At 42.7% G+C, this 26,115-nt stretch overlaps 1 protein-coding gene across 1 annotated transcript; it reads right to left on the reverse strand.

Moving 5' to 3' along the window:
* Positions 1 to 1,042: 1,042 nt before the first annotated feature.
* On the reverse strand, positions 1,043 to 25,615 carry LOC149287830 (E3 ubiquitin-protein ligase mib1). The gene is made up of 21 exons (XM_089492394.1): positions 25,387 to 25,615; positions 23,726 to 23,897; positions 23,341 to 23,470; positions 22,659 to 22,763; positions 21,551 to 21,617; positions 20,732 to 20,936; positions 20,206 to 20,389; positions 18,608 to 18,752; positions 17,947 to 18,080; positions 17,515 to 17,622; positions 16,532 to 16,729; positions 15,473 to 15,624; positions 6,871 to 7,003; positions 5,934 to 6,020; positions 5,596 to 5,757; positions 4,912 to 5,093; positions 4,617 to 4,806; positions 3,623 to 3,701; positions 2,916 to 3,029; positions 2,551 to 2,651; positions 1,043 to 1,183 (listed from the first exon to the last, which is right to left on the reverse strand). The coding sequence occupies exons 1-21, from the start codon at positions 25,613 to 25,615 to the stop codon at positions 1,043 to 1,045; spliced, it is 3,018 nt and encodes a 1,005-aa protein (XP_089348520.1).
* Between the last annotated feature and the right edge of the window lie 500 nt (positions 25,616 to 26,115).

The following is a 26,115-nucleotide window of genomic DNA, read 5'->3' on the forward strand; positions in this document are numbered from 1 at the left end:
TTAGATCATTTGTATTTATTTGCATTTTCAAGACAGAATCTACTAGCACACGAGCCTAAACGATAAAACACCCGCTCAAAGCAATTAAAAACAACGGTGCAGCACGGAACTAAAAGTAAATATATATATCTAGTGTTGTGAAACTTAAAAAGTTTGGTTCGTTATAGAAAAGGTGTGTATGTCGGAAAACAGAAGAAATGCACGTCACGGCCGGATAGCATGGAGACAGCTATATTCTACGTAACAAATATACCAACCAAATGATGGGTTTCTTACATGGCTCTTAAACCTTGCATGTATGTCCTCAAACACCTGTATCTGTCCTCAAACATCCCGGATCTGACATGGTTACATTCATTATTTATAGTACACAATGGAGTTATCTCAAAAAGATATCAAGTTAGCTTCTTTTTTTCACTCTTTGGGAGCTCAACATCTGTTTCTTTTACATGGAGATTTTCGCACTCCTAACAAGACATACTGTATCTGCAAATGAATAAAAGAAATCCCATTACTCATGTTTTATAGGTACTACAGAAGCCAACACAGTGATAATCGGCTCCAGTCCTCAGGGCACAAAAAGGGCTGAAATAAAAGCGTGCTGGCTTGAGCAGAGGTCTCTCTAAATGACAGAACAACTTACTAATAGACCTGAGCTCAAGCAGAAACGTACTTAAAAGTCAACAAGAGGATACTTCTTGAAACTATTTAGTAAATTAAGATTGGCACGCCAAATTCTATGAAGAAATATCAGTTTTCTTTAATCAAGCTGAAATACATGTGCTAAAACAGATTTGTGTGAAGTCCCAATGAACGCAGAAGCCTTATTGCTTCTAAAGAAAAATAATAATAATTATATATATATATATATATATATATATATATATATATATATATTAAAAGGTGATTTTTAACCCCAAATAGCTCAAGTACCCTGAGTACTGGGGAAGATAACCGCTGCTAACACTAAGCTGGAGCAGTTTGGAAAGCTATGTACAGTAAAAGGAAAATATATATATATAAGAATAAAGCAGGGCTAATTCTAGTACAATAAGATTCTTCGTTCTATGGCCTTCCGACATATGGGACATTCGCTCATTCGATCGCCGCACAGCTGGCAGGTTCCGTGTCCACACATGAAGATCATGTTCTTCAGTCGATCCAAACAAACAGGACACATAGTCTGCATTAAAGCAAAATGTTAAACCAGTTAAAATATCCTGGACAATTATAAAATAGTAGCGATAAAACCGAGCTACATCTAGCAACAGAGTATTCAATATGATTAAACCCCGGCGTGGCATGAATGTTTTCCATACATGATACATATAACATGATATAAACATATATTTGATTTATATTAAGAAAGGAGTATGACCACAAATGACGCATCTGTATAGTTTTGCACAGCTATTCCAATTGTTTTCTTGGGGAGGCTAAAGAAAAATGGGGAAAAAAACTGCCCTTTAATATTTTCTTACACAGTTTATAATTACCGTAATTACTTTTTTAGAAAAATGTGTGGTCTAAAAACTGTGTGCGTCTTATACAGTGGTTGTGGATTGCAGTTACTACTTCCCAGTATGTCCCTGCAGTCACATTGCCGATTGGCCCCGCCCCTTCTACGGCGCACTGCCAATTGGTCCCGTCCTTTAAGTCTCATTGCCGATTGGCCCCGCCCCTTTACGGCTCACTGCCGATTGGCCCCGCTACTTTACGGCTCACTGCCGATTGGCCCCGCCCCTTTACGGCTCAATGACGATTGACCCCGCCCCTTTATGGTTCACTGGTGATTGGCCCCACCCCTTTCCTCATAGCATCCACACTGCTCAGACAGCAACTCATCTAACAGTAAGTATAAAATTAATATTTGGGTTGTTGAAAGTTAGGGGAGGTGGGGGTTAATTTAGGGGCGGTTATGGTTAATGGGGCGTTTAGGGTTAATTTAGGGGCAGTTATGTTTGATGGGGCCTTTAGGGTTAATTTAGGGGCAGTTCTGGTTGATGGGGCCTTTAGGGTTAATTTAGGGGCAGTTAATGCATGGGAGTGATGAGGATGAGTATGAATTTTATGTTTTGTTTTTTTTTTTTTACATTTCAGGCCCCAAAATTAAGGTGCGTCTTATACATGGGAGTGTCTTATACAAGGGGAAATACGGTAAGTTGTCTTTTTTCCTATCTGCTATATTTTCACCATTTATTTTTTTTTTTACTGATTTGGCTGTGTGGACTTGGCATTGTGTTTTTCTCATATTTTGTGTTGCTTAGAATACACATCTTTGTGTGTCTCTCCATATATCTTTGTGTTCTTGCTGGGCTCATTAGTGTGCAATGTGTTAATTACATTGTTTTAGTCTGGACGTTATGCACTAGGAGGACTCGCCGATAGCCCGTATACTGGGAACACTCCTCAATGAAACTGGGACCTTGCCTCGGGTATCCTCTCCTCAAACACGCTATTTCCATACTTAAACCTCTTGAATCTTCACAGCTCCTAGTCTAATGCAAGCTTCTTTACAGATCCCATACAAATGCAACTTGTTTCCGTTACCTGTTCTTTTATGTCCTGCAGCTGCTGCTGCAGCTTCTGCACATCTGCATTGACGTTTGTATTGTCCTTATCCTTCTGTAGGGCCGGAATGGTCCCCCCTGCTATTGCACAATACGCAAGAGTAAGAGGTGGTCTTTGGAAGTATCACAAGAGCATTATGACGTGGGTAAAACTCTATGTACTATAGTACAAGTAATAGCAAAGTATCAACTAACCTCTGCTTTAGGGGCAAGAAGTTAATTAAAAGAAGTTCTATAATTAAAATTTAAAGGTAGACCGTGTGTAGCTCCAAAATGTGAAAGCGTTTGCCAGTCACATCAAAATTTCATACTGCAAATGTAACGGAAACAACTGAAGAGACAAACCTATATCGTCTGCGACTTCTTCTGTACCCTTTCCAGTACAGCACAAAGCAAAAGGCACTCTGCGCTCGACGACGGCACGGCACTGAACGCACTTCTTCATAAGACTCGCACAATCTGGAGACGGAATACAGGATTAAGATTCGAGAAATGCAATACCTTGGTGGTTGTATGGATTCCCCGATTGGCAATTACATGCCTCACTGTAACACCAACAACAACTTTTCATGTTTAGGAAACAAAAGACATAATAGAAATGTAAGGAGCGATTGATATAGATAAACGTCCACAGGATACGGCAGCATGGAGTAGTTTTAGGAGGCCACACGCTACAAGTAATAAATAATTGCAATTATTACAAGCATTAAAGTGCATGTGAAGGCGGAAGTGGAGCTTTAACAGGAACAATTAAGCAGGGACAAAACTTACACATACTGCCACGTATTAAGAGGGCTTCTGATGGGCTATTCTGACATATTCCAATCTGGATTTTTTGTTTCTTTACACCAGTTTGTCAAATATCAGGGTTTCTAACAATCTTTGACATAAACTGAAGAAACAATAACAAATCACAACTGCTCTGCACTCATTGGCCTACAATTTAGTACCTCCACAGCCAAGTAATGTCAGAATTTTATTAGGAACTGCTGCTCTTAGAATGATATAATGAAACACGCGGTAACGAGACCACAGAGAGCATATAAACTTACTTTCACAGGCACACATGTGTCCGCATGGCTGAAAGAGCACTGCTGCTTTCTTATCCGAGCACACAACACATTCTTCAATCTGCAAGGCGAAGAGAAACTCGTTGAGAAGAACGCATTTACACAGCCATAACAGTATATAAGGCAAGCCAGCGGCTGGGACAGAACCCAGACACAACCGTTACAGCAAACTATCAGCAGAACAAGGCAAATGCATTTATATCCACATCACCCAGTCGAGGAGTTATCCATGAAAAAGGGACACCGGTGGAAAGTTTGAGATGTAGTCTTCTCTCCGTAGTCACCAATGTAATGTTACGACGAGTAGGAAGATTCCAAGGACTGACACGGTGAAGTCATAACTTTGCAATGCTTGCACCAGAACCACTTTATATACTTACATTAAATCCAATGTAGGTTTTTTGCTAGTGACCCAGATTTCCTGAAGCATATGTGACTCTACATCTTTTTCTATGTTGGCCCAAGAGAAGTTATCACTTTCAACTAAATGCTCCCTATGAGCATCTTTACTGTACTATTTGAAATCTATTATAAGCGTAAAGGCTTGGACAGAAATGATATTAAGCCAAATCTACCATGTATTATTAATGTGGCTTACAACTACACCAAATGGACCCCAGAACGAGTTAACCGATAACCTGAAACTGGCTGTAGTAATCGTTCAACCTGAAACGACTTGCATTACACAAAACCAGGGCTGGGATAGAGGAAGCAGTCGCATTCCTGGTACGTAAGCAGAGTGGTTAAACTTACACAATATCCGTGCGCTATCAGGCCAGATGTGGTCCTTACTGCTTTAAATCCCATCATTAAGTAGAGAAACAGTGCCCAGCAAATCACATAACACAATGATTTAGCTCTATTTTCAAGACAATGCCCCTCACAATATAAAGTATACTAGTGTTTAAAGGAGTAAAGGGAATAATATGCCTGATACATCATATACAGTTATAGGGCATCGTGCACAAATATTTACCTTAGTCCTCGACTGTACTTGCTCTTTGCATACGAGGCATTTTTTCACACGTGGAGAACATAAAGAACAGGTGGCGACGTGACCGCACGGACCAAAAAGAGTATCTCGTTTCAAATCCGAACACACCATGCACTCCTCCAACGTCTCCGAGTCGTTGTTAATCGATGGGCTGTGAGACCCTACTTGACCACTGGAACACAAGCGAGTTCAAACAGTTCCATGTTAGGAGTCCTACACACATACTATGACAGTTCCACATACGGTGCAGAATTACAAGGGCCATGTTGAAACATACCTGGATTTTTCCTTGTGACACTTAGCCAAGGCTTTGCAAAGGCTGGGGTCAGGACACAGGTCAAGCGGAGACTGGCCTTTTTTGTTGCGAATAGTAAGGTCTGCTCCGTTTGCTGCAAGGAAACAGGCGATGGAGGCTGCACTCTTCTTCTCAGCTCCCTGAGTTCCCAGACCCATAATTAGCTGGGGGGAAAAAAGAAACAGGCGTGTGCCATCACTACTTAATGAATGCCAATGAGACAAAAGAAATACTAGAAATAAAAGAACTGTCAAAAAGTATGGAAACCTCACATAAAAAACCCTGCGGTGCTGAGTAAATATAAATAGCGACAGCACACTGCTACTCTGTAGTGTCTGGATTTATACACGGTATCTGTCAGTGGGATGACAGACTTACACAAAAGGACAAGCTAGCAAGTGTGAAGACTAAGGGCTTATTTTGGTTCCCTAGAAATATGCTTTGGTATAAAGGCTCAAATGTTTCCGGAATAACGAGCAACTCGTTACCAACTGTGCACCAAAAATTGGCACCATAAATTTATAAGACACACCAGTCCTTAAAAACAGCAAATATATACCCCCAATTCCTTTACCAAATTGGAAATACCGGCATGAAGATGTAGCGATATTTTCTCTTCTTAATACATGTGCATTAAACACCGACGGCCTACAATAAAATCCTTACCGTGTTCTTTGATGGCTCCCAGGTTGTGTCTACCTTGCTGACATCTTGCATGTCTTGGAGCTGGCGTAGCTGAGACAGCGTATGGTGTCGGAGCGCTTCGTGGAGAGGGGTATCGCCATCCTTATCTTGAATATCCAGTTTGGCCTCTGCACGAGCTAACAGCTGGGAGAAGAACACAGAATTGGAACGTCACCAGTCATCTGAAATTCTCTTGCCGTAGTAAACTATTTCACAACTTTCTGTTGCTTTGTAAACAACATTCAAATTAAGCTCCAAGCCAGGTACAGAAAAAAAGTACCGATGGACCGAAACCTTACTATCTCGTTTTGCCTTCTTACCCTAACGATTTGAGTGTGTTGGCGTTCCACAGCCAGGTGAAGAGCCGTCTGCTGGTTTACGTTCTGGATGTCTAAGTTTGCGTTACCCTGAAAAAGTAAGAAGACAATATTGTATTGTATAGTTAGACACGCTAGGGCTCTAATCCCTAAAATCGAGGTTAGCGGACACCGCTTTTTTCCGTATTTTGTTCTTCCTCTTCATGCCATCCCACAAACTTGTACCGTTGGCAGATTTCACGTCATATCTGACATTCAAGGGTTTCAATAGGAGTTATGAAGAATTCATAGGGATCTCGTTGAAGAAGCATGACTTTAAGAACTATTTTTATGGAATGTGTTACGCTGGGTAGAATGAACATATAAACAAAGCAGAAGGGTTTTGCTAGGCACCCTCTCCATGGGAAGCTCTAGAGCGTTTTTAATAATGCAAGAAAAAAGAACCCTCTCAGGGAACTGACCTTTAACTAGAAAGATAACAAAACAACACGGGACATTTCAGCCGCTATTTATTTTCAAAAGTTTAAGCAATTTACGAAGCTAAATGGGGTTTACCAGGCTGCCTGCAGTTATTTAGGTGTAGAGGAGCTATTGCTGGAGAGAGGATGATGAGTGTTTCGGATTATAAAAACAGCTGGAAAGGCTCTTAAAAGGACATTAATATCCACAAAACCTTCTCTCTCTCATATATCTCTCGTCGTTCTGGAAGTAGATGGTCTGCCCTGGCTCCAATGTCTCCACCTTAATGTCCATTTGACCTTCACCGTCATATCAATCTTGTCCACAACTTTCTCCTTCCCTTCTCTCTCGAAGACTCTCAACTTCCTAATCAAACGTAGGACCGCTAACTCTAGCAGTTTATTTCATGATAAGTTTTGTTTTCTGGTTTCTACTCCTAAAACACCATAAAAATGTTTTCTCCCATTAACCAGCTTCTTACCTGATGGACCAGCAGTTCTGCGACTTCCACGTGATTATTCAGTGCAGCCAAGTGCAACGCAGTATATCCATCATCTTTCTTCTCATCAACAATCCAAGGCCGGGGCAATTTGGAAAGCAAGACACGCATAGCACTAAAAAATAAACACGGCTCATCATCGGAGGTAAAGAGGGAGGCAAAACAAAACTGTCCACCAGCAAATGCCCCAAGGGGCATACGCTACACCCAGTAAATGTATAGCATGCAGCCATGTTCTTCCGATGGCATTACAGAGTACTTTCCTTCTTCTAGGACGGAGAAATATATAGATTTGGTACGAAGCCACAGTTACCAGGGAGTAAAGCTGTCATGGACCATTAGAATTCTGGTGCATGTCATGTGTGTTCACGTTTCTCTGTAGGAGGTTTAGACACCGTTTCAAATGAACTACACGCCTGTTATCGACAATTTGGTAAGAAGGGATTTAAATATTATGAATTATATTTTCCGTTACTGACGTCACCCATATTCATGGCCGTCGTACTCCAGATATGGTCAGTAATACGGACGTAAGATAAGGGCGTCCCTGGAGTGGTGGCAGCACTGCAAGATTTCTCTGCTGGTCGCGGATTAGTGTTTAACACCGCCGCTGCTACTTTCTAGAATATAGCAATTAATTAACCCGCTTGAAATGTACTAATGAGAAAATACAAGCAAGAGATTGGTTAGAAATATAACAAAAATATAATAAAAAAAAACTCATGGAAGCTTAAAATGACAATTCCCAATAGTATACACAGCGTAGAATGCGACTGTAACCTACTTTTACCGTACAGTAATTACAATGATTACTCGCATTGTACATAAGACGTAGAATAAAGTGTACTGCTGCCCAGAAGCGGACGGGCCAACAATGCTAAGCATCTTTAGTGGCTACAAGGACTGCGTTTGCACTACAGACAGTTACGGAGGCTCCATTACATCGGTGTACAGCCTGCCGTGTGACGTACACCGACAGCAGAGAGCCATTTATTCACATGGGAGCCGGACACGGATAGCTGCCTCTGACACGCCACATGTTCGTGGCAGGAGCCTTCTAATTATAGACGAGGGTCACCCCCAGCCACTCCAACCAAGCCGTGCCGCTCTTAACCCCTTCACTCCCAAAACGGGGACGCTCGGTACAAAAAACGGCTCAAACGGCACACCGGATATCTCGATACCGCAGCAAGGACAAAAGGTCAGGCCAATCTGTCACGGCGCTATAACTGAAAAGGGCCTTTTGTGGCCTTATGTACTTTATGTATTTTTCTACGTTGGGTCCATAAAAAAAAGGCTACAACTGTAACCGAGTATTTAACCAGAAACCGGAAAACTTCATTAAAAGCACTCAATATGTATAATATATATATATACTACAGTTACAATAAAACTCAGAAGTGTTTTGTACAGAAATATATGAATAACCCAACTTAAGTGAAAGCCATGGGAGCAGCCATCTTAACTCCCTGTTCAGTGCACTGGGACTATTATTCCTCCCCATCTATAAAGCTAATATTTGTAACAGTGACTGGTTTGTTGTGGCTACCTTTGTAATGGTGGGGTAGGGAGAGGAGTACACTAAGACTGGAAACTTACCAGTATGCTACATTTAGTTGTCGCCCCCCCCCAAGGTGAAGTAGTCCCTTCTTTCTTAAACTAAATATCCCCAATCACAGCGATTGCTAAAAACAGATATGCTGAAAGACGCGACCCTTCTGAATAGGAAAGTCTCCGCATCATCGCATTTCTTTGAAAAAAGTTAACATTTTTATGAAGTATTGGTGTTGAATAAAACTTCCTATAAATATCGCGCCACAAAGAGGCACCGAGCCCATCAGTGATAAAAAATAAATACAAAAGTTAAACACAAAACTATATTGGTTCTATACATAGTATCACCAATGACTGATCTACAGACTTTGTCTTTGTTTAAGTGGTTGAAGCAGCGTCTCCTTTTCACACTCACTTCAAAAAGGTAAAGATAATGATTGATGAAGAAGAAGAAGAATTTTCTACGTGACGGCTAATGGGGAGGACAAAAGCTCCGAGCGGGGACCGGCCTCGCAGAACGCCAGGGGACGGAGAGCACGGATCTCCCGCAGCCCGACAACACTGCGGAGGGCAGGCGTTATTATTATTCAAAGCACTCTCCGCTCGTCTCAGGCTCGGGCGGCGAGCCGGCAACGCGGGGACTTTCTCCGCAGCGTTTCTAAGTATAGGGATTTACCGGCCTCCGCGCAGGCTCAGTGAGAACAGGGGTAACGGGAGTGGAAACACGAGAGAGCGCTTTATTTGGCAGTGCTAAAAATAGCAGAACAAATGGCCAAGCGGCGTTAGGGCTCGGCAGGATGAACAATCAATGAGCAGAGAGCGCGATAAGAGCTCCGGGCGCTCCGGGATCGACAATCGACAGCTGAGAGACTATTTTTTGCTATGGTTTACTAAATATGGTCAGGGAAGAGAGAGGCACTGGAGGGACCGTCTGCCTGGGATCGCGTGTTTCAAATGCTTAGCTGCCTATAAAGCGCTTACACTTTAGCTCGTGCCCTTTGAGCGGGGGAAATGCCTCGTCCGGATGGGGTGCTCGCGGGGGTCCTGACCTCGCTTAACAGGCTCCGGTGACCTCTGAGGAGAAGTTGCTGAACAAAGATGTCTCGCGTTTCTGGGGACATCCTGACACAAGAGCCGCGTTGTTTATATAGAGGAGGGCGTCAGTCCAAACTTTTTGCTCCGCTAGCGTGCTGCTTGCACTATTTGTGTGTTTTTTCCTTTTTTTTTTTTTTACTCAACTCAAGCATGGAATGGGGTCACTGGCTCCGGGGTCAAGATACAGCACTCGTGGGCTCATCGACTAAACAGGTGCAGCGACTGTCAGCTCCTACGCACGCCGGGCGGAAGGTGAGTTACCGTGCCCATTCCTCCTCTCCAATCTAATGGCTACTAAAACAGTACATACGATGAACAGCTGCGGGCTCCGTGTGTCAATACTAATATTAACTTAACAAACATAACAATAAGAACATAAACACACTAGAGGCTTTCCTTAGCTTCATTATTAAATGCCCCATGCAGGGGAGGCGGGCAACAATCATACTGCAGGCCTCGGTGGCATTGGAAAGGTTAATGTCCCACTGCATGTTCAATCATTAACCATTTCCCTTTAAAGATCTTGCGCAGACACAGCTGCCTCCAAAGTCATTCCCAAAAGTGCATGAAATCCCACCATATCCCCCCAAAAAGCACGTGAGTAAGAAGAGATGCCAAGCGCTATACGGAGCCATGCACACTATGACAATGCCGTAAATAACAGCCGTCTTTCCCGATGTGATTGCCTATGCCATCTGCAGTGTCACGCTGAGCAGCGAGGCAGGGGCATAACGTGGCACGGCTAGCAGTGTAAAGCGCAGCGGCAGCGTGTGCTGTGATAGTAATGCTGCAATGCTGTCTTTCCTCGTACTATCGGCTCTGATTTGCTCTCTACCAGCTGCATGCTCTAGCTGTGTCAGGCGCTGCAGGATTTTTTACTTTGGCTCGTGTATCCTTTTGGTTGGGACGCCTGGCCGACGGCACGGGAAATACCTGCGTTCTCAAAGCCTGTGACATGCAGATGAAGTAAGAGCTCACCAGCAGCATGACATCATCCCATTGATCCCGGCGGCTGCGTGCTGTCGGGAGACTCGCTCGCACTCGTCGAGTTGGGGCGGCAGGGGGGGTTGTAAAGAATGCGGACTGGTACAAGGAGGCAGGTGGAGGTGAGTCAAGGCTGGATGTCTGCATGCAATGATCTGGCCTGCATTATAAATACCTTTGCATGAATGTACACATACAGAATCCGATTGGGGTGAAAAAAAAAATATGTTATTTTTACCATTTCTTTATTCCTATGAGCATCAGGCTGGGGGATGGGTTATTATTTCACGTGACTTTAGAGTTGAACGTTTTTTTCCTGCACGATATTTCTTTTAATCTGAAGTGATAGCTCTTGTTTTCGGGGAGCCAGAACTCGCAGAGAGAAGTGCATTTTACAGAGAGCTGCGCATGTTGAAGTCCGTTCCTTAACATTACTTTACGCGACATTGCAGTCTAATCCGGTAAAACTTAAAACATAAAGCCTACAAGTATTAAAAAAAACACCGTTTTCTTTGCAGCATCACGTGACCCGCCGCGCACACCATGCCTGATTGGAGTACATACTTCTTTATGTACCCATATGAACATACAATGCTATGGAATGTAAAGAAGTATGTATTCTCACCAGGTGCCAAACGCCGTGCACACAACAGCTGATGGGGGGCGGGGGGCTTCGGCGATAACTGTTGGAAGACTTTTCTCTCTCTGCTGTCTGTCACGTTATTATTATTATTATTATTATTATGCTTTAATCTCTTTCCAAGCATAGCTAACCCTGCCTCTGATTTACGAGGGAAAATACCGGCTATTATTATTATTTGTGTGATGGAGCAGCTCGTTGGTGCTTTAATTAGGACGGCGTGACTGTGTTTCTTTTATTGTTAAGTCGACAGTGGCCAGCTTGCTGGTACCCAGACCCAAATAATGCCCTAGCGTCTGGTGTATCCTATGCAGTTTTTAGCAGTCGGAGTTCAGTAAGCCCAGCACACGCGGGGTTAATTTTATAGTATTAGCCTGGCTTCTCTCACCCCAGGAAGCGGTAACATGACAGTAAAGCGCTGCATATCTCAATGAAGGCCCCCATTCACAAACACTTTCAAGGTCAGGCATTCACGGCGGCACTCTGCTCCGGCACCCACGTGGTTAAGTCTAGCAAACATCAGTAAGATAAAACTATAAATGGACATTATGTACCTTTGATGAAATGCAGATGGGTCCCATTTGACAATGAATTATTTAGCCGAGCTTACAGTGAAACAAATTAATGTCGGGTTTACCTTAAAAGGGTGCGAATCCAACATTTTCAGATTCCTGGCACCCATTTGCACAAGAAACCTCTATGTGGGGAGGAAAAACCCCGGCAGACGATGTTAATTCCCCGGATGCGGATCTAGGCACGTGCAGCGTCACACTTAATACTCTGCCACAGGGGCATTACAAAGCACTGTTTTGCCCACCCTTCTGGCAATCAATTAGTTAACGTGTTACTGGTGTACCATTCTGCCAACCAAGGGCATAGTCTCCAGTGCCACCCCTCCAATGAATACAAAACAGCAATTAGCCTCAAGAGCTTTTTTAAAAAAAAATAAAAAAATATTACATTTTATTTTGTTCTGCTTTGCATTAATCTAACACCCCACCCCTTCGTTAATCATTTAAAAATATAAGCCCCATGGCCACGAATACATAAACCCAGCCAGACACACTAGCCGCAGTCACCCTGGGATCGCGTGTCCATCGCTCGGCTCAGGCTGGCGTGGCCGTAACTCAAACAGCGCCTGACTGACACGACCAACAGACGCTGACATTATCCAACGGCGCGGCGCTTTCTCCGTGCCCTTTTCTGCCCCGATATGGCAAACGCACGAAAGCCAATTGCCATCCAAGAGCGCAGTTGAGCCGCCGTATCCGCGCGCCGTATCCGCGTGTATAAATAGCCGCTCGGATCGGGGAGACAGCACCTGCTGCTCGGTTTCTATTTCTGCATTCAGGGGGCATTAACGTGATCATGGATAAACTGGGCGATAGGCGTGTGTAGTCTGCGTGTGATGGAACAAATACATGAGGTAAGCGCTATTATAATATACACGCCGTGCCGGCGTTAGACTTTATTTATATTACTGAAATACGTTTAGCAGAACTTCAAACTGGTTTAACCCATTGCTGTCTGTCACCTTTCCATGCTCTAGCGTTTCCAGGGGTTATTGTACAGAGCGCTGCGTGTTTCTATTCCCAGAATGCACTAGTGTTTATGTATCCCGGGTACGTATATCTATAGATGTGTGTATGATGGGTGTAGGCAGTTGCTGAACGTATACCGCAGGTAGTACGTATCCACCGCCTTGCACAAAGACGGGGCTCTCGGTTGATGTGAACGCTCTCTGCGCTGCAATGCTTCGCTAAAGCTGGTAAAATGGAACCAAATCACCTCTTCAATGGATTTGGTCCCCTTCAACCAGCTGTAGGATTGCATTGAGGACAACGATGACACCCTGGATACCCCAAAAACACCCAGACGCCAGAAAGCTGCAGCACAAAGTATAAGCATCTAACGGCCGTTCCTTTCCTCTCTGGTGTAACCAAACAATCCAATAAACAGCTGTCCGCATCATCACGGTGTACTATCGTTTATTTATATACAATATGCGTTAAGAAAGAAAGCTTGCCACCTGCACCATACAACTCTGTATTCTGTTTCTGGCTTCCATCAACATATAAAAACTGGGAAATAAGATTTATCCCTCAAAAGGTGTTTGTATTGTATTTGAATGATACAGAAGAATCAAACAATTGTATTCATAAAACATGACTCTGAACACGGAGAGAGCGGACCGGTTACACTTCCCCGTTGAACGCCTTCAACCCCACGGGGGCAAGCGTTACCGTGTCACAGAAACAGGAGAAGGGTAATAAGTTCCAAAAACCCGTCTGAAGGAGCTCTTAAGCAGCTGCTCCAAGGGTGCATCGTGAAGCGTGTCCCTTCATCAGGAGCCACACAGAATTATACAGCAAATACAGATCCGTTGTAACGAGTAATGCTGAAAGAAACCCCGAAACACAGGTTCTATAGGAGAAAATATACGTAACGTATCAAAGAGATGCTGAAAAGTAACACTGGGCTGCCAACCGCCGCTATATATATATATATATATATATATATATATATATATATACATATATATATATATACATATATATATATATATATATATATATATATATTAGTCAGATGAGATTACCCTGCCAGTAAAAATTACATTACTACACCTTCACGAGTAAATGACTTGTGCCATGTTACATGCCTATGTTTAAAGGGTTAACAAGCCATCCTGCATGAATGCCAGACATTTCACATTTTTCTTAAGCCAGATCTAGCCATAAAATGTTATCTGGCAACCTGGCCAGACCCCCATCATAAAATCAGAGGGACAGGGACAAAATCTACTCCAGGACAGGGACAAAATCTACTCCGGCTACTCAAACACACGGCAATTAAGGAGAAAGAAAGAAGAAAGAAAGAATAATAAAGCCAGCCTTTCTCCAATAGATGTTTTTGCAAAACAGTGTATATAGTTCTAAAGCAAAGTTCCTAATAATAACGAGGGAATATAAAACCAGATGTGCTGCGTTACAAAAGTTTCCGGAAGCACGTAGACTGCCGCGTGGTAAATATTCCCCAACAGTAATTAGCAGAGTATCCTCTAATCCCAAGCATACCAACTCTGATAAGTGACTATTAGCAGCAGAGATGTCCCGTTTCCTACCGGGAGACGTATGAATCAGATCCTTCCTACCTGCTACATATAACAACATAGGGGCTTTCAAAAGGCCTATAGATAGCATAACCATAACAGGGGCCCTGTACAAAAGCCCAGCAATATCACCCATATGTGATGTTCCTGCGACCCCGCCGGAATTGGATTTAAGATTCAGAATCATCATAAAGTATACACACACACATATATTAATTAAATGTATATATTTTAAACCACCCACCGCAACTCTTCGCAGTTCTCAATAAACATAAACAAAATAAAGTCCCTTTAAATTAAATAACACCTTGCTTCAAATAAACAGATATTCAATTAATTAACTACTTTAGAAACAATTACAGAAACTAAATCAAAGTTCTCTTACTGGCACAGCGGGAACAAATCAGCTTCAATTCCCCTTTTTGCATGGACTGCAGTTCCAATGAAATGACATTTTTAGACATTGGATATTGCAATAGGAGCGGCTGTATCGCCGTGTATCATCCCACAAAGTGGAGAATAGTCAGGCTTACACAAAAATGAATAAATCCGACCACACGTCTGTACTGTATTTCTGAAATCCATAGACACTTCAAACTCAGAGGCAACCGGATAATCACCTTCTGGATTATACAGCAATGCTGATAATTACGCTGGGTACCGTATCCTATCCTAAATCATCTGCTGTCTCTGATCAACTCAAAACCACAGATAATAATAAAATGGCCCACGTGACATGTTCTATGAAAACCCCGCACCTACTCCCATGTCACAGAGGAGTAGAACAATACAATTATACTTTGAGGGCATCTACAGAGACGTGCCTTTTTAGCCAATAACAACCAAGCGCAGATATAAACGTTTTTAGCCAGTAATGATCTGGGCTGAAACGCAACGGCACGTGCTAGCCGTACACAAGCAAACGCTCTAGCTGGGCCACAAGGGGATGAAGCAAGACTTTCCAGCTCAGTAACTTCAGATCATATGCGTGATTTCAATACTACCAGAATGGTGCGTTTGCCTGTTCTACAGAACTACATTTCAACCTGCAGGCCTGGCATTGCCTATTATATATATATATATATATATATACGTTATAAATACCAATGGCTTAACGTTTGTTAAAGCACAGGCGCACAGCACCAAAATACCCGCACCACACTTTGAATTCCATGACATAAAGCAGACTGGGTTCCTACCTGGGATTTCCTCGCAGCGCGGCGTGATGGAGAGCATTAAAGCCATTGTTGTTTGTGAAGGTAACATCTGCTCCAGCTTCCAGCAGCACAGCGAGAATATCGTCCCGTTTCTTGCTTATTGCATCGTGGAGAGGAGTGTCACCTTCCGAATCCTACAACAAACAGAATTCCCAATTTAATAAAGTTTTCCAATATGTACCATTTGCTGGGGGGTCTACAGAGACATCATCCTGAAAGCAAAAGATTGTCCCTAATCACACACTCACTCCAAACGAAGCGTGCTTTCTTCACACCTTCATATTCCCTGATTCAGGGGAAATCAAACACAAGATTTTTTGCTCCAAAGCAGATATTATCTTATTTAAAATCTGAATGACCTTGAGCATCACCAGATTTGAACATTTTGGGCTGGTTCTGAACAGCGAGTGAACTCTCACTCGGACTATCTTGCAAACTCCCACTTAAGTGAATAAAGTACATGAAAGCAGAACACAAACTGTTGGTTCTGCTCTATAACAAACCACATGGAAAACTGCAGTGAAAAGCATGCTGCCTAGATATAGACATCCAGACACTTTCTGCCAATAAACAGAGCTCATTACTTTGGGGTAAATTGAATGCGTTTAGGAACAGTCTTGGGGCTTTTATTATTGTACTGTCGGCCTCCCTATCGTGTCTTTCACTGCATGTCGTATGCTTTTCAGTGCATGCCAAGCAGAAGCATACTAAATCCTTCAAGGAACAAAGCAAGGGCATCAATGTACAAAACAAAGAGATCAAAGAGGGCTCATGGTTTAACAGTCTTATGTGTCAATATCAAGAAAGTACACAAAAACACCACATCCACTTAATAGAGGCGGCTAAACTTACGGATCATCTAGCACTTAAAGGCACCATCCAAAGAAACAAATGTGTATAATTTCGCTATTATTAATTTGTTTTACCATAATGAACTGTTAATGGTGGAATGTATGAACAAGGCACTGGTTTTGGTTACACACGTAACAATTTACAGAACGTGAACTGCTGATTGAGCCCCATTAGATGCAATGTGATTACCTGCAGACTGGGATGGCAGCCGAAGTCTAGTAAGGTTTTAACAACCTGCAAGTGGCCTTTGTTGACAGCGATGTGGAGGGGAGTCTGCTTGCGCTTGTTGCGGGCATTTAAGTCCGCTCCTCCCCTGTGTAAAACTTCTATAACAGCTCCTTCATCCCCAAAGGACGCGTGGTGCACGGCCCGATCTCCATCTTTATCCTACGGAATCAACAGTCTGCGTTATGGCACGAAATGCCGCAGAACGACCTTCTCTCATAACGCATATTTAATAAAATAGAACCGGCATAATAAAAGCGAAAACAAACTATTAGAACACCCAGAGTGCATCGCTCATTGCTATGCATACACACACCGTTAAACTTACAGGAGAGCTATTTTAATTTCTCTGTTGATCTGGGGCCACAGATAACGATGAAAACAAAACTAATAAGTGTAATCAGCTGGGGAGCGTTTAATCCCAGAGAAAGCACCGACTAGCAGTGCGGCCGGGGGAAATACCAACAGTTTGAGCAGTTTGCTACTAAGAATTCACAATAAGTTGTGGATCCAGATGAGATTGGCACCCCGTAAGGGTTAGCCCTCTTATTTTCTCATTTCTGCTTTATTTTACTACGAGTTCCATGTTCATAAAGGGGGGGTCTGGACAGGTAATGTTTTGGATTCAATGTCAATGAAAGGTAGCGAAATATTTTCTCCTTAAGGAATCTGAACCAATATACGTACATTTTTCAATGTGGTCTACTGAAATTGCTATTCAACTACCCATTTTAACTTGGCCCCCTGAACTGATAATTATTAATTATAAATGGATAAGCTGACCTACCGCGCTAGGAGAAGAGATCATGATATTTTAACATGAAAAAGGTCTTGTTAGGGGCTCGTAACTCTTAGGACACACATCTCAGTCCGATGTTTGTGAATTTTAAATCATTGTGTTTGGTTATTGTCCCGGAAATACAAAACTGGTTAAAATAAATAGTTACCTCGGCTTCTACATCAACATTATGCTTCAGAAGCAGTTTTAAAATGTCCACGTGTCCATTCTGGCTCGCCGCCTGCATCGCTGTATGCCCAGCACATTGTCCGTTAACCTGCATGTGAAGTTAATAAAGACGAATACAGAATGAAAGCACGGTACATTTCAATTTAAGAAAGAACGTGGTTCTAACACTTTACCTTTTCTATTGTCATATGGGGTAGCGGAAGAGAAGGTACATGCAAATGCTATCTGTGAACTAAACCACTTCTTAGATGAATGAATAAGCATCTTGCATGTTGAACCAACGCTAGCGTTAGCCTGAAAATTGCACATTTACAAGGAAACAGAGTGTGTTCCATAAACAGGATGACACTGCAGAGAACACAAAACAAGTACACCCGGATATAAATGCAACGAAAATAGTAAAAACTCTCACATCCACATCTGGTCTTTTGAGCAAGTCCTCCACCTTAGCCACATCCCCGTTAGCAGCTGCTTTCACCAGCTCTTCATTAAGATCCCCAGATTCCTGAGTCTCAAACAGTTTCTTTAAAAGCTGCGACAGTCGCTCTGCAGGATGAAAACAAGCAGGTTGGCAGCTTTCATACAAAAACGGATGAGCTTGCACTCTTTAGTTATTGAAATGAACTAACATGACTCCTGTGTCGTTTCACTCGTCCCCCAGATGCCCTTACCTAAAGCAGGGAGCATAACGCAGTATGCATTTAGCACACGCTCAGCAGAACCTGGTTAATGGGAGTAGCAGCCGCCAATAACATGTATGTAATATGAACACTGATGTTTCATTAGCATACATGTGATCGGCTGCTGGTTGAAACACCTCAACAGGAGTGCTACTGAGCATGTGCAACTAGTAAACAAAAGTCACTCCAACACGCATTCAATAAAAATTTGGGAGGCTAGACTGCTCCTGATATTTCTATTATAGTGTACCAACGATCAGCATGTGTATTATAGAATCGGATCCGTCACGTTTTCCACTCAAACTTAATTCTAGGTGGCAGCAGATATGCACTTTATAGAAAAGTGAAAAGCTGCATGACGAAGGGAAATGGAAACATGCAGTAATAACCTACCGCCAGTCGCATTGCTTATAGCGGATCCTACAGAGGCCACTTTGCTAACAGCAGCTGGGTTATATGTCCAAGATGTCCCGCACACTTCAACCTTCAGATCGCTGTCTGAATATATCTGTTGTACTCGACCAACTTTACCGAGGGTCTAAGACAAGAAACATACCTTTGTGTTAGTTTCTAAACCATTTCTTTGCTTGAAAATGTAACAATTAGACTCAAGATACTCATCAGCATTACTAGCCTAATACTTCATGGTGACATCCTATGGGACTACAGAGAATTGCACCTGGGCTAATGTGCAGAGCCACACTGCAGGTGCAAATCCATAACACTGATGGAGCCAACGACGGCACCAGATGCTGCTTTCAAAAAGATTGTTTAATGCAAAATACACTGGAACCTTTAACAATATATATTATATTAAAGACGAAATGAGTATTGCTATAGAAAATAATCCTTGAGGAGTTCTGAAAGAGTTGTTTACATGGCTTGGGTGCATTGGGAATAATATATATATATATACACATATATTAGGGCTGCAACTAACGATTATTTTCATAATCGATTAGTTGGCCGATTTTTTCGATTAATCGGATTAAAAAAAATGAATGTAAATTTTTCATTTATTTCAAATAATTTAATAAACAAATGATGTTAAATACAAACAGCAGAATAAAAAAAACTTTGATAAAATGCATTTCTTGTCTTTATTTCCCAACCAGCCCCCCCCAATTTATGCACATTTGAGCTTGCCACGCTGCCTCCCAGACATGCCACGCTACTCTACCACCAGATATGCCTTATACACCACTCCGTCCTCCCCAGACATGCCACACTGCCCTCCCCACATATGCCTTATATACCCTATATGCCTTATACCCCCCAGATATCTTATAGTCCCCTCAGAGTCACAGACCCGTTCACAGCACACAGACACCACACTGCCCCCAGGATTTAGATTCCCCTTAGTTTGCCCCCCCCCTTTACCTCTAACTGCACCTTAAATTAACCTTATTAAAATTAATTAAATTAACCCTAAACTCCCCATTAACCATAACGACACCTAAATTAACCCTAAATACCCCATTAACCACTGCTGCCCCTAAATTAATCCACACCTCCCCTGACTTTCAGCAGCCTAAATATTAATTTTATACTTACAGTTAGATGAGTGTCACAGCCATGTGGTTCTGGCCTTCTGGGAGAAGGAAGGGGGCGGGGCCAGTTGTCACAGTGATTACAGGGAGGGGCTGGTAAGTAGGAGCTGCTGCTGCTGTGAGTCACTGAAACGGATTATATAATGAGGGGTATTTTTCAGAGCGTTTGCTCTGAAAAAACCCTCATTTTATAATCGATAAAAATTGATTCAAATAATCGATAATGAAATTCGTTGGCAACGATTTTCATTATCGATTATTATCGATTAGCTGTTGCAGCCCTAATATATATATATATGCATTCTGCATTCTGTTAAATGATAAAATCTTATTGCATGTCTATTTTTGAAAGCATTCTTACTTTACGACATTCTTCTACACATCCCTAAAACCTTTGCACAGTACTTATATAGTTGTATAACAACATAATAGAATACTAACTGGAAGCATCGCTTCAGCCCACTCGCCATGACCTCTCTGAAGCAGTTTTATTCTCTCCAAGTCATAACAAATTTGCACGAGGTCTCCCACTTGGAATTGAGATGTTCCACCTTCTGCACCTTGAACGGCATCCCCACTTCGAACAACATTTGCCTTGGTCAGAACCGCTGGGTTAAACGTCCACCTATAATAATAATAATAATAATAACGATAAAAAGTGCATTCCGAGACACATTAAAATTATTAGCCTAATCGTACCCTTTCAAAACAAAAATAGCAATTCTGTAGAGATAACACAAAGTCTAGATACCTGCACACAGCACTACTTTGTAAGGTAAACAAAGAGTTACTATTCAAACAACTGCATGGCAACAATTTTTATAGAACCCTACCGTTTTCACCAGGTAAGTTACTTTTATAGAACGAAATTTAAAAAAAATGTAAATTGCTAAAGTTTACGGCTTAAACTAGTCCTGCTTTATAATTATTTCACAATAAACGGATGAGCCGTGGAGACTATGCTAACCTATTTCCACTGGGGTACTGCACCACGATATCATGATCTTCATCAATGCCGCAGACCGTGCCGGTGGTGGTCAGAGTCTCAAACATGCCATCGGTCCATCCTCCGTGGCCGTGCTGCAGCGACTGGACAATTTCCAGCTCCAGGTCAATATTAACGAGATCCCCAATTAGCAGACCCCCGGGATTCCGATTACCGTTTTGTTCACCTAATGAAGGAAAAATAGAAACGACAGCAGTTTATTCTGGATTGCCAGCTAACCGTTGTCATTGCAGACGTTCTTTTCTGCTAAGCATGTAATCCTAGGTTATACCGTACTAGTTATAAATCGAGGCGTCAGAAGATAACGAAAGAGCACAAGCCATCTAAAGTACTTTCATGCGTATGACAGCTGTGTGCTCCCTTTAGACCTTCATGGCCATGCTTTTGCAAATACATGGGAGGACTCGGCAGAATCCCCCATATACATCTGTCTCTTCTCCCACACTGCTTTGGAGTACTTCTTTAATGTCGGATGTCAGGGACATTAAATGTTGTATTATTTAATAACCATGTACTTGATAGTTGTTGGATAATATATTATTTTTGAGAGGTATCGCTGCAGGTAGCCAGTGAGTAAACCGTGATCGGTCCCAAAGATTGTTATGCTTTTTTAGAATTATTCTCCCCAAGAGCCTGCTGGGTCCTGTTTTTTTCCTTTGTCTGCTTTGTATACATCAAAAACTAGCCTATGAGCATCACAACTGTAAATCATACAGAACTGAAGATATGTAAATGATATCTACAAGTAAACACATTAAAGACCGAAGAGAAATCCCTTACCCAGCACAGGACAATGATCCCGGTAAAACGACCCTCCTTTAGCGTCTTGCACACATTTCAGATCAGACTAGGAAAAAATTTGATAAATACATCAAAACACAGTAAGCTTTCTAAATTGAATTACATTTGGCGATATTTAAGACTCCCTGGCTTCTGACACCAGAAACCTTCAATATATACACTATTGCACAATAACCTATTCTCAAATATTTAGCTGAAATAAGTTCATGAAACAGATCCATAAAGGACCCTGCTGTAAATTTTGCCCCACAGCGGTGCGCATTGCACCACTTTGGCATTCAAAACATTTAATTCCACAACATAAGCCATTTTTATTTTGTGCCAAGGAAAACAAGAGATTATTCGTCATACGCATCATGCGTTTCCCTTAACCTGTGAAACCAGATTCATTCTATGTACAAGAGAACGGTTATTCTTCATAAACCACAATTAAATGGCAAAGCAATTTCAGAAGAAGAGAGGAACTGCAGCTAACCGAACGCTCGTAATCTAATGCTATATTGGCAAAAACAAGCTGACATCCGACACCTTTTGTGCTTATTCAGAAAAAATACATGATTTTCAACTTATTAAATAGTATTGTGCACTAAAGGAAAAAATTAAAAATTGCCATTTTCTTTCAACAAAGACAAGGTATAACTAAAAAGATTTAAGAATGTTAATATATTACACGGGATAACAGAAAAATAAATGTCCCAATACACGAAGGTTTTCGTGGAGATATAGACTCTATTGTGTTGTGTTGTCTATTGTGTTCCCATGAGGAATTTCTTTCAAGAAGCCTCCTTCCCCACAAACGTCTCAAATGAAAAAAATTATATTTAAAATGTAATGCGATTCAGAATGGATTTCCGCTTGCCTTTTCCTTAGCGGAAGTTCAATGTATTTTAATACAAACATAACATATGTCAGCGTGAAATCTATTTATGTGCATCTCATTTAGCACCAACGTGCGCCGCACAAAGGGACCCTCTTAATGATCCGAGCTGGCAGAAGGTCAGAACAAAAGAAAGTGCACGCGGACTATAAAGAAGACGCCACACTCCCCCCGCAGCTGGGTTCCACCATTGTCATGTTTAACGCTTACCATGCCTTCAAATCCCACTCTGTAGAGGTTTTTGGCTCCATTGTCCCATAGGACATATGCCGCGCTGTGTGGACTCGACGCGCTCCAGTCTTGTATCTCTGTTACCTGCGTGGGGTTACAAAAAGGGGGGGGGGGATAAAAGTTACAATTTTAAGGGATAGTAAAGCTTCGGCATATGTTAAAAGGTAGTCAGGATCTGGCTGCCATTAGTTTGACTGAAACACCAATGTTTAATATTAAGCCATTACGGGCACTTTAAGTGTTAGTATTCTGGATCACCCGTCTAGGTAATAATTGTTTTGCTAAAGGGTATCATAACATAACCTTAGACATGTTTACCTATACTCAGTTTTGACTATATTATATATATAAAATGTGTGTGTGTACAAACACTAAATGTATAATAAATGTGTAAGTATGTACAAACACATGGTAACATTGGTTCCTTTCTCATGTCGCTATATTTGGTTTAGTTTTATTTATTCTTGCGTGGTTGTCGAACGGCATTTCCTCTCATTTGTTTGCTTCCTTGCATTGTTTGAGTCCGAAGTTGTCAAAGAAAAAAGATCATCACGCTGGGCTTTAGATTTCTCTGGCACTAACGTGTACGGCGTGAGGATCGCATTAAACATACAGACCAGCATTAATAAATACTAAGTAACAAAAGCTAAAAAGCACTCACCTTTCCTCTTCTTCCGTTGCCGCCATCTTGGTCTTCCCACTGCCAATCCACTCCGCGCACCACTCTGGCCCCCGCAAAGATCCCCCGCGCGGTGATTTTCTTGGACTTGCGACGAGACTCTAAGAGTACACTAGAGATGGAAAAATATATTTATAGTATATCCTATTATATGAATATATACTGCGACAGAACCCCAATATCTATACTGGAGAGGGTGGTATTACATTGCATATATAACAGAGCATTAGCAGGATAGGCAGAGTGATCTTGTAAGTATTCCTATTGTAAATATTCCCTTTGCCCGGCAGAAAGCCCTGCTCTACAGCTCTGGTCATCTACTAAACGTTATACGCCAAGTTACTTATTCATCATAAAATCCTCTCACCGTTCACTTCCGGGAGTTGTGATTCTGTAAAAGCGATGTCTTAGGTGATGTTTATCGCCATGGTAACACACGGTGCACAGGTCATAATTGGTGCATTCTGCGCATTTCCAACGGATCCCAATAATCGGTTGCTGACGGCAGGTGTCGCACATTGTCCCGTCGTGTTTCACACCTGCATGTCACAAAAAAATAAACAAATAAAGAGGGTATTTATAAGAGAATGGATTTGGATTTTCCGGTCATTATGTGCACACTGAACTAAAATGCAAATATCTGAGTGTGCGGCCCTCCGGCTTTTATAATATTTTAAATTATTATTAAATATATATTTTTTTTTTTATATATTATTTAATATTGGCTCATTAAATCACCTGCTTACCAACTAAATACCCAAGCCACAGATTCATCCTTTTTGTGTATTGTTTACAATATTAAGATCAAATGCCAGCGACAAACCAATTAAAAAAATAATAATGCTAATTGGGTTACTGTACAAACCCAAGCATGGAGAATCCCTTAAAACTGGCTCCTCAATGGGAGGAGTTCACAGATTTATTTTTTTCAAGGAATGAGCCCCCCCAAAAAATGAGGGATCAATACGGTGGGTACGGTACCTCTATACCACTGTAATATACCAAAAACACGACCTTCATAAGGAGCTCTAGACTTTCTTAGCGCTCGGTGAAATAAATGACCCCCCCCCAATGCCAACACCCCCGTGGATCAAAAATCCAGGACTTGTTTACACGTCCATTAGAAAAACATGACTTTAATCTCACATCCAAACCAACACATGGCGCCGCGCACGCACGCACACTAACTCATAAACAAAAACTTTCCATATTACTTACACTGTAGATCCCCCACCTATACTTCAGGTCCATTCATAGAAGACCCCCAATGCCTGCCATTCTTTACTCCCTTTTGGGGGCTGCCTTTAATGCAGCATTCGCGTTTCAGCAGAAAACCGTATTCTTCTTTGAATTCCCTTTTTGGTTCCCCTATTTTGACACCATTTTTTTAATGTTTTGTTCAGTTAACGTATATTGGCCATTTGCGACAGATCAGGGCTGTCCAGCGGATTATAAACAAGGGACCCTGATCAGGCGAAGACCCTACCAAGATCCAATGCAAGCATTACAGGGTGACGTGTGCCGACTGTGAAATGCATAGAGGGTCTTCATTTGATGGCCCCTTAATGCGGTTTAACGTGTACTCCACTTCTGCAGGTTTAGTGTTATCATTTTAAGTCCAGCTCACTAAGCCCCGCACGGCCCATCAAATTCAATGCAAGAGCGAATTACAGCGGACGGGGAGCAGTACGCACGCACCGGGCTCTACTCACTAAGGGGGGAGTTTGTTCGGGATCTTTGACTTCGCTGTATCATGTATAATTAAATCAGTGAGCTTTCTTCCAAATCTCTTCACCCGCTGAGTTATGCATTATACAGGGCCAGCCCGGCCCTTCTTAACGGTGAAACCTGCTAATGCTGGCCCTTCATTCTGAATGGTGAGGCGGGGGGCTCTTCTGCGGACTCTCCGTTTAGTGAATAAAGCCCACTGCCGTCAGTATCGGCACAGTATACATGCACAGCCCTTTATAAACACACACGATCGCACACCCTATCCGTGTACACCCCTGACACCCGCTCCCCTCTCACCGGTTGGCGCGCTGTCCAGCACTCGGAGGTCGTAGGCCCCGGAGCATCGGTAGTTGGCGGCCGTGCCGTTGTCCCAGACCACCACAACCTCCTCGGGGCTCTCGAAACTGCGCACTGTGCCCACATGTCCTTCTCCGCCGTCCTGCTTCCCCCATTTCCAGTCAGGGCCCCTGGACACCCGGGCCCCTACCCCTTCCACCATGACCCGGTTGTTGCGGGAACCGCTCATCCCCCGGGAGGGATTTAGAGACCGAGGGCCCGGCTGCCTCGCTTTCCGTGCAGCAGACAAGCGCTCGGGCCTTTGGGGAGGGCCGCTGCCGCTAGCACAGGCGCAGGTACCCGGAAACCAGGCCGCAAAGCCGCAGCCGCCACAAACTTTCCCCGGGTCTGACCAAACTAGCACGGATAAGGCCGCCACCTCAGCCAGGGAGCCGCTCGATACAGCCGTCTGCTGGGCAGCGAGCCTGATACGGGGGCGCGCACCGCGCTGGCAGGCCCGGGGCGGAGACAGCAGACTCTCCGGCGGGTATACCCAGCGCTTTACATGACAATGAGCTCATCTGGGGCAGTGTGGGGAGGCACGTCTGCCGGGGACACGGCGTAACCTGCATTACGTTCACGAAGAATTCGCCTGGAAAATAGTTACCGCTGCCGTTATGTGAAAACCAGTGACTTTTTTGTCAAATAGTACAAAAAAAGGAAAAAAAATTACGTGTTTTTATTATTATA

Source organism: Sceloporus occidentalis, unplaced genomic scaffold (genome assembly GCF_023333645.1).
Source record: "Sceloporus occidentalis isolate IW3139 unplaced genomic scaffold, rSceOcc1.0.p SCAF_56, whole genome shotgun sequence".
Lineage (NCBI taxonomy): Eukaryota > Metazoa > Chordata > Lepidosauria > Squamata > Phrynosomatidae > Sceloporus > Sceloporus occidentalis.

What these genes read in the sequence shown, in the direction of transcription:
- LOC149287830 (XM_089492394.1), bottom strand. Translation starts at nt 25,615, where the DNA reads ATGAGCGGTTCCCGCAACAACCGGGTCATGGTGGAAGGGGTAGGGGCC. An exon ending in GCGCTGCGAGGAAATCCCAG is followed by an intron (nt 7,004 to 15,472) that starts GTAGGAACCCAG and finishes TTTATTTTTTAG; the next exon opens with TGCTATGCGTGTCTTGCTTT. An exon ending in ACACATGTGTGCCTGTGAAA is followed by an intron (nt 3,030 to 3,622) that starts GTAAGTTTATAT and finishes TTCCGTCTCCAG; the next exon opens with ATTGTGCGAGTCTTATGAAG.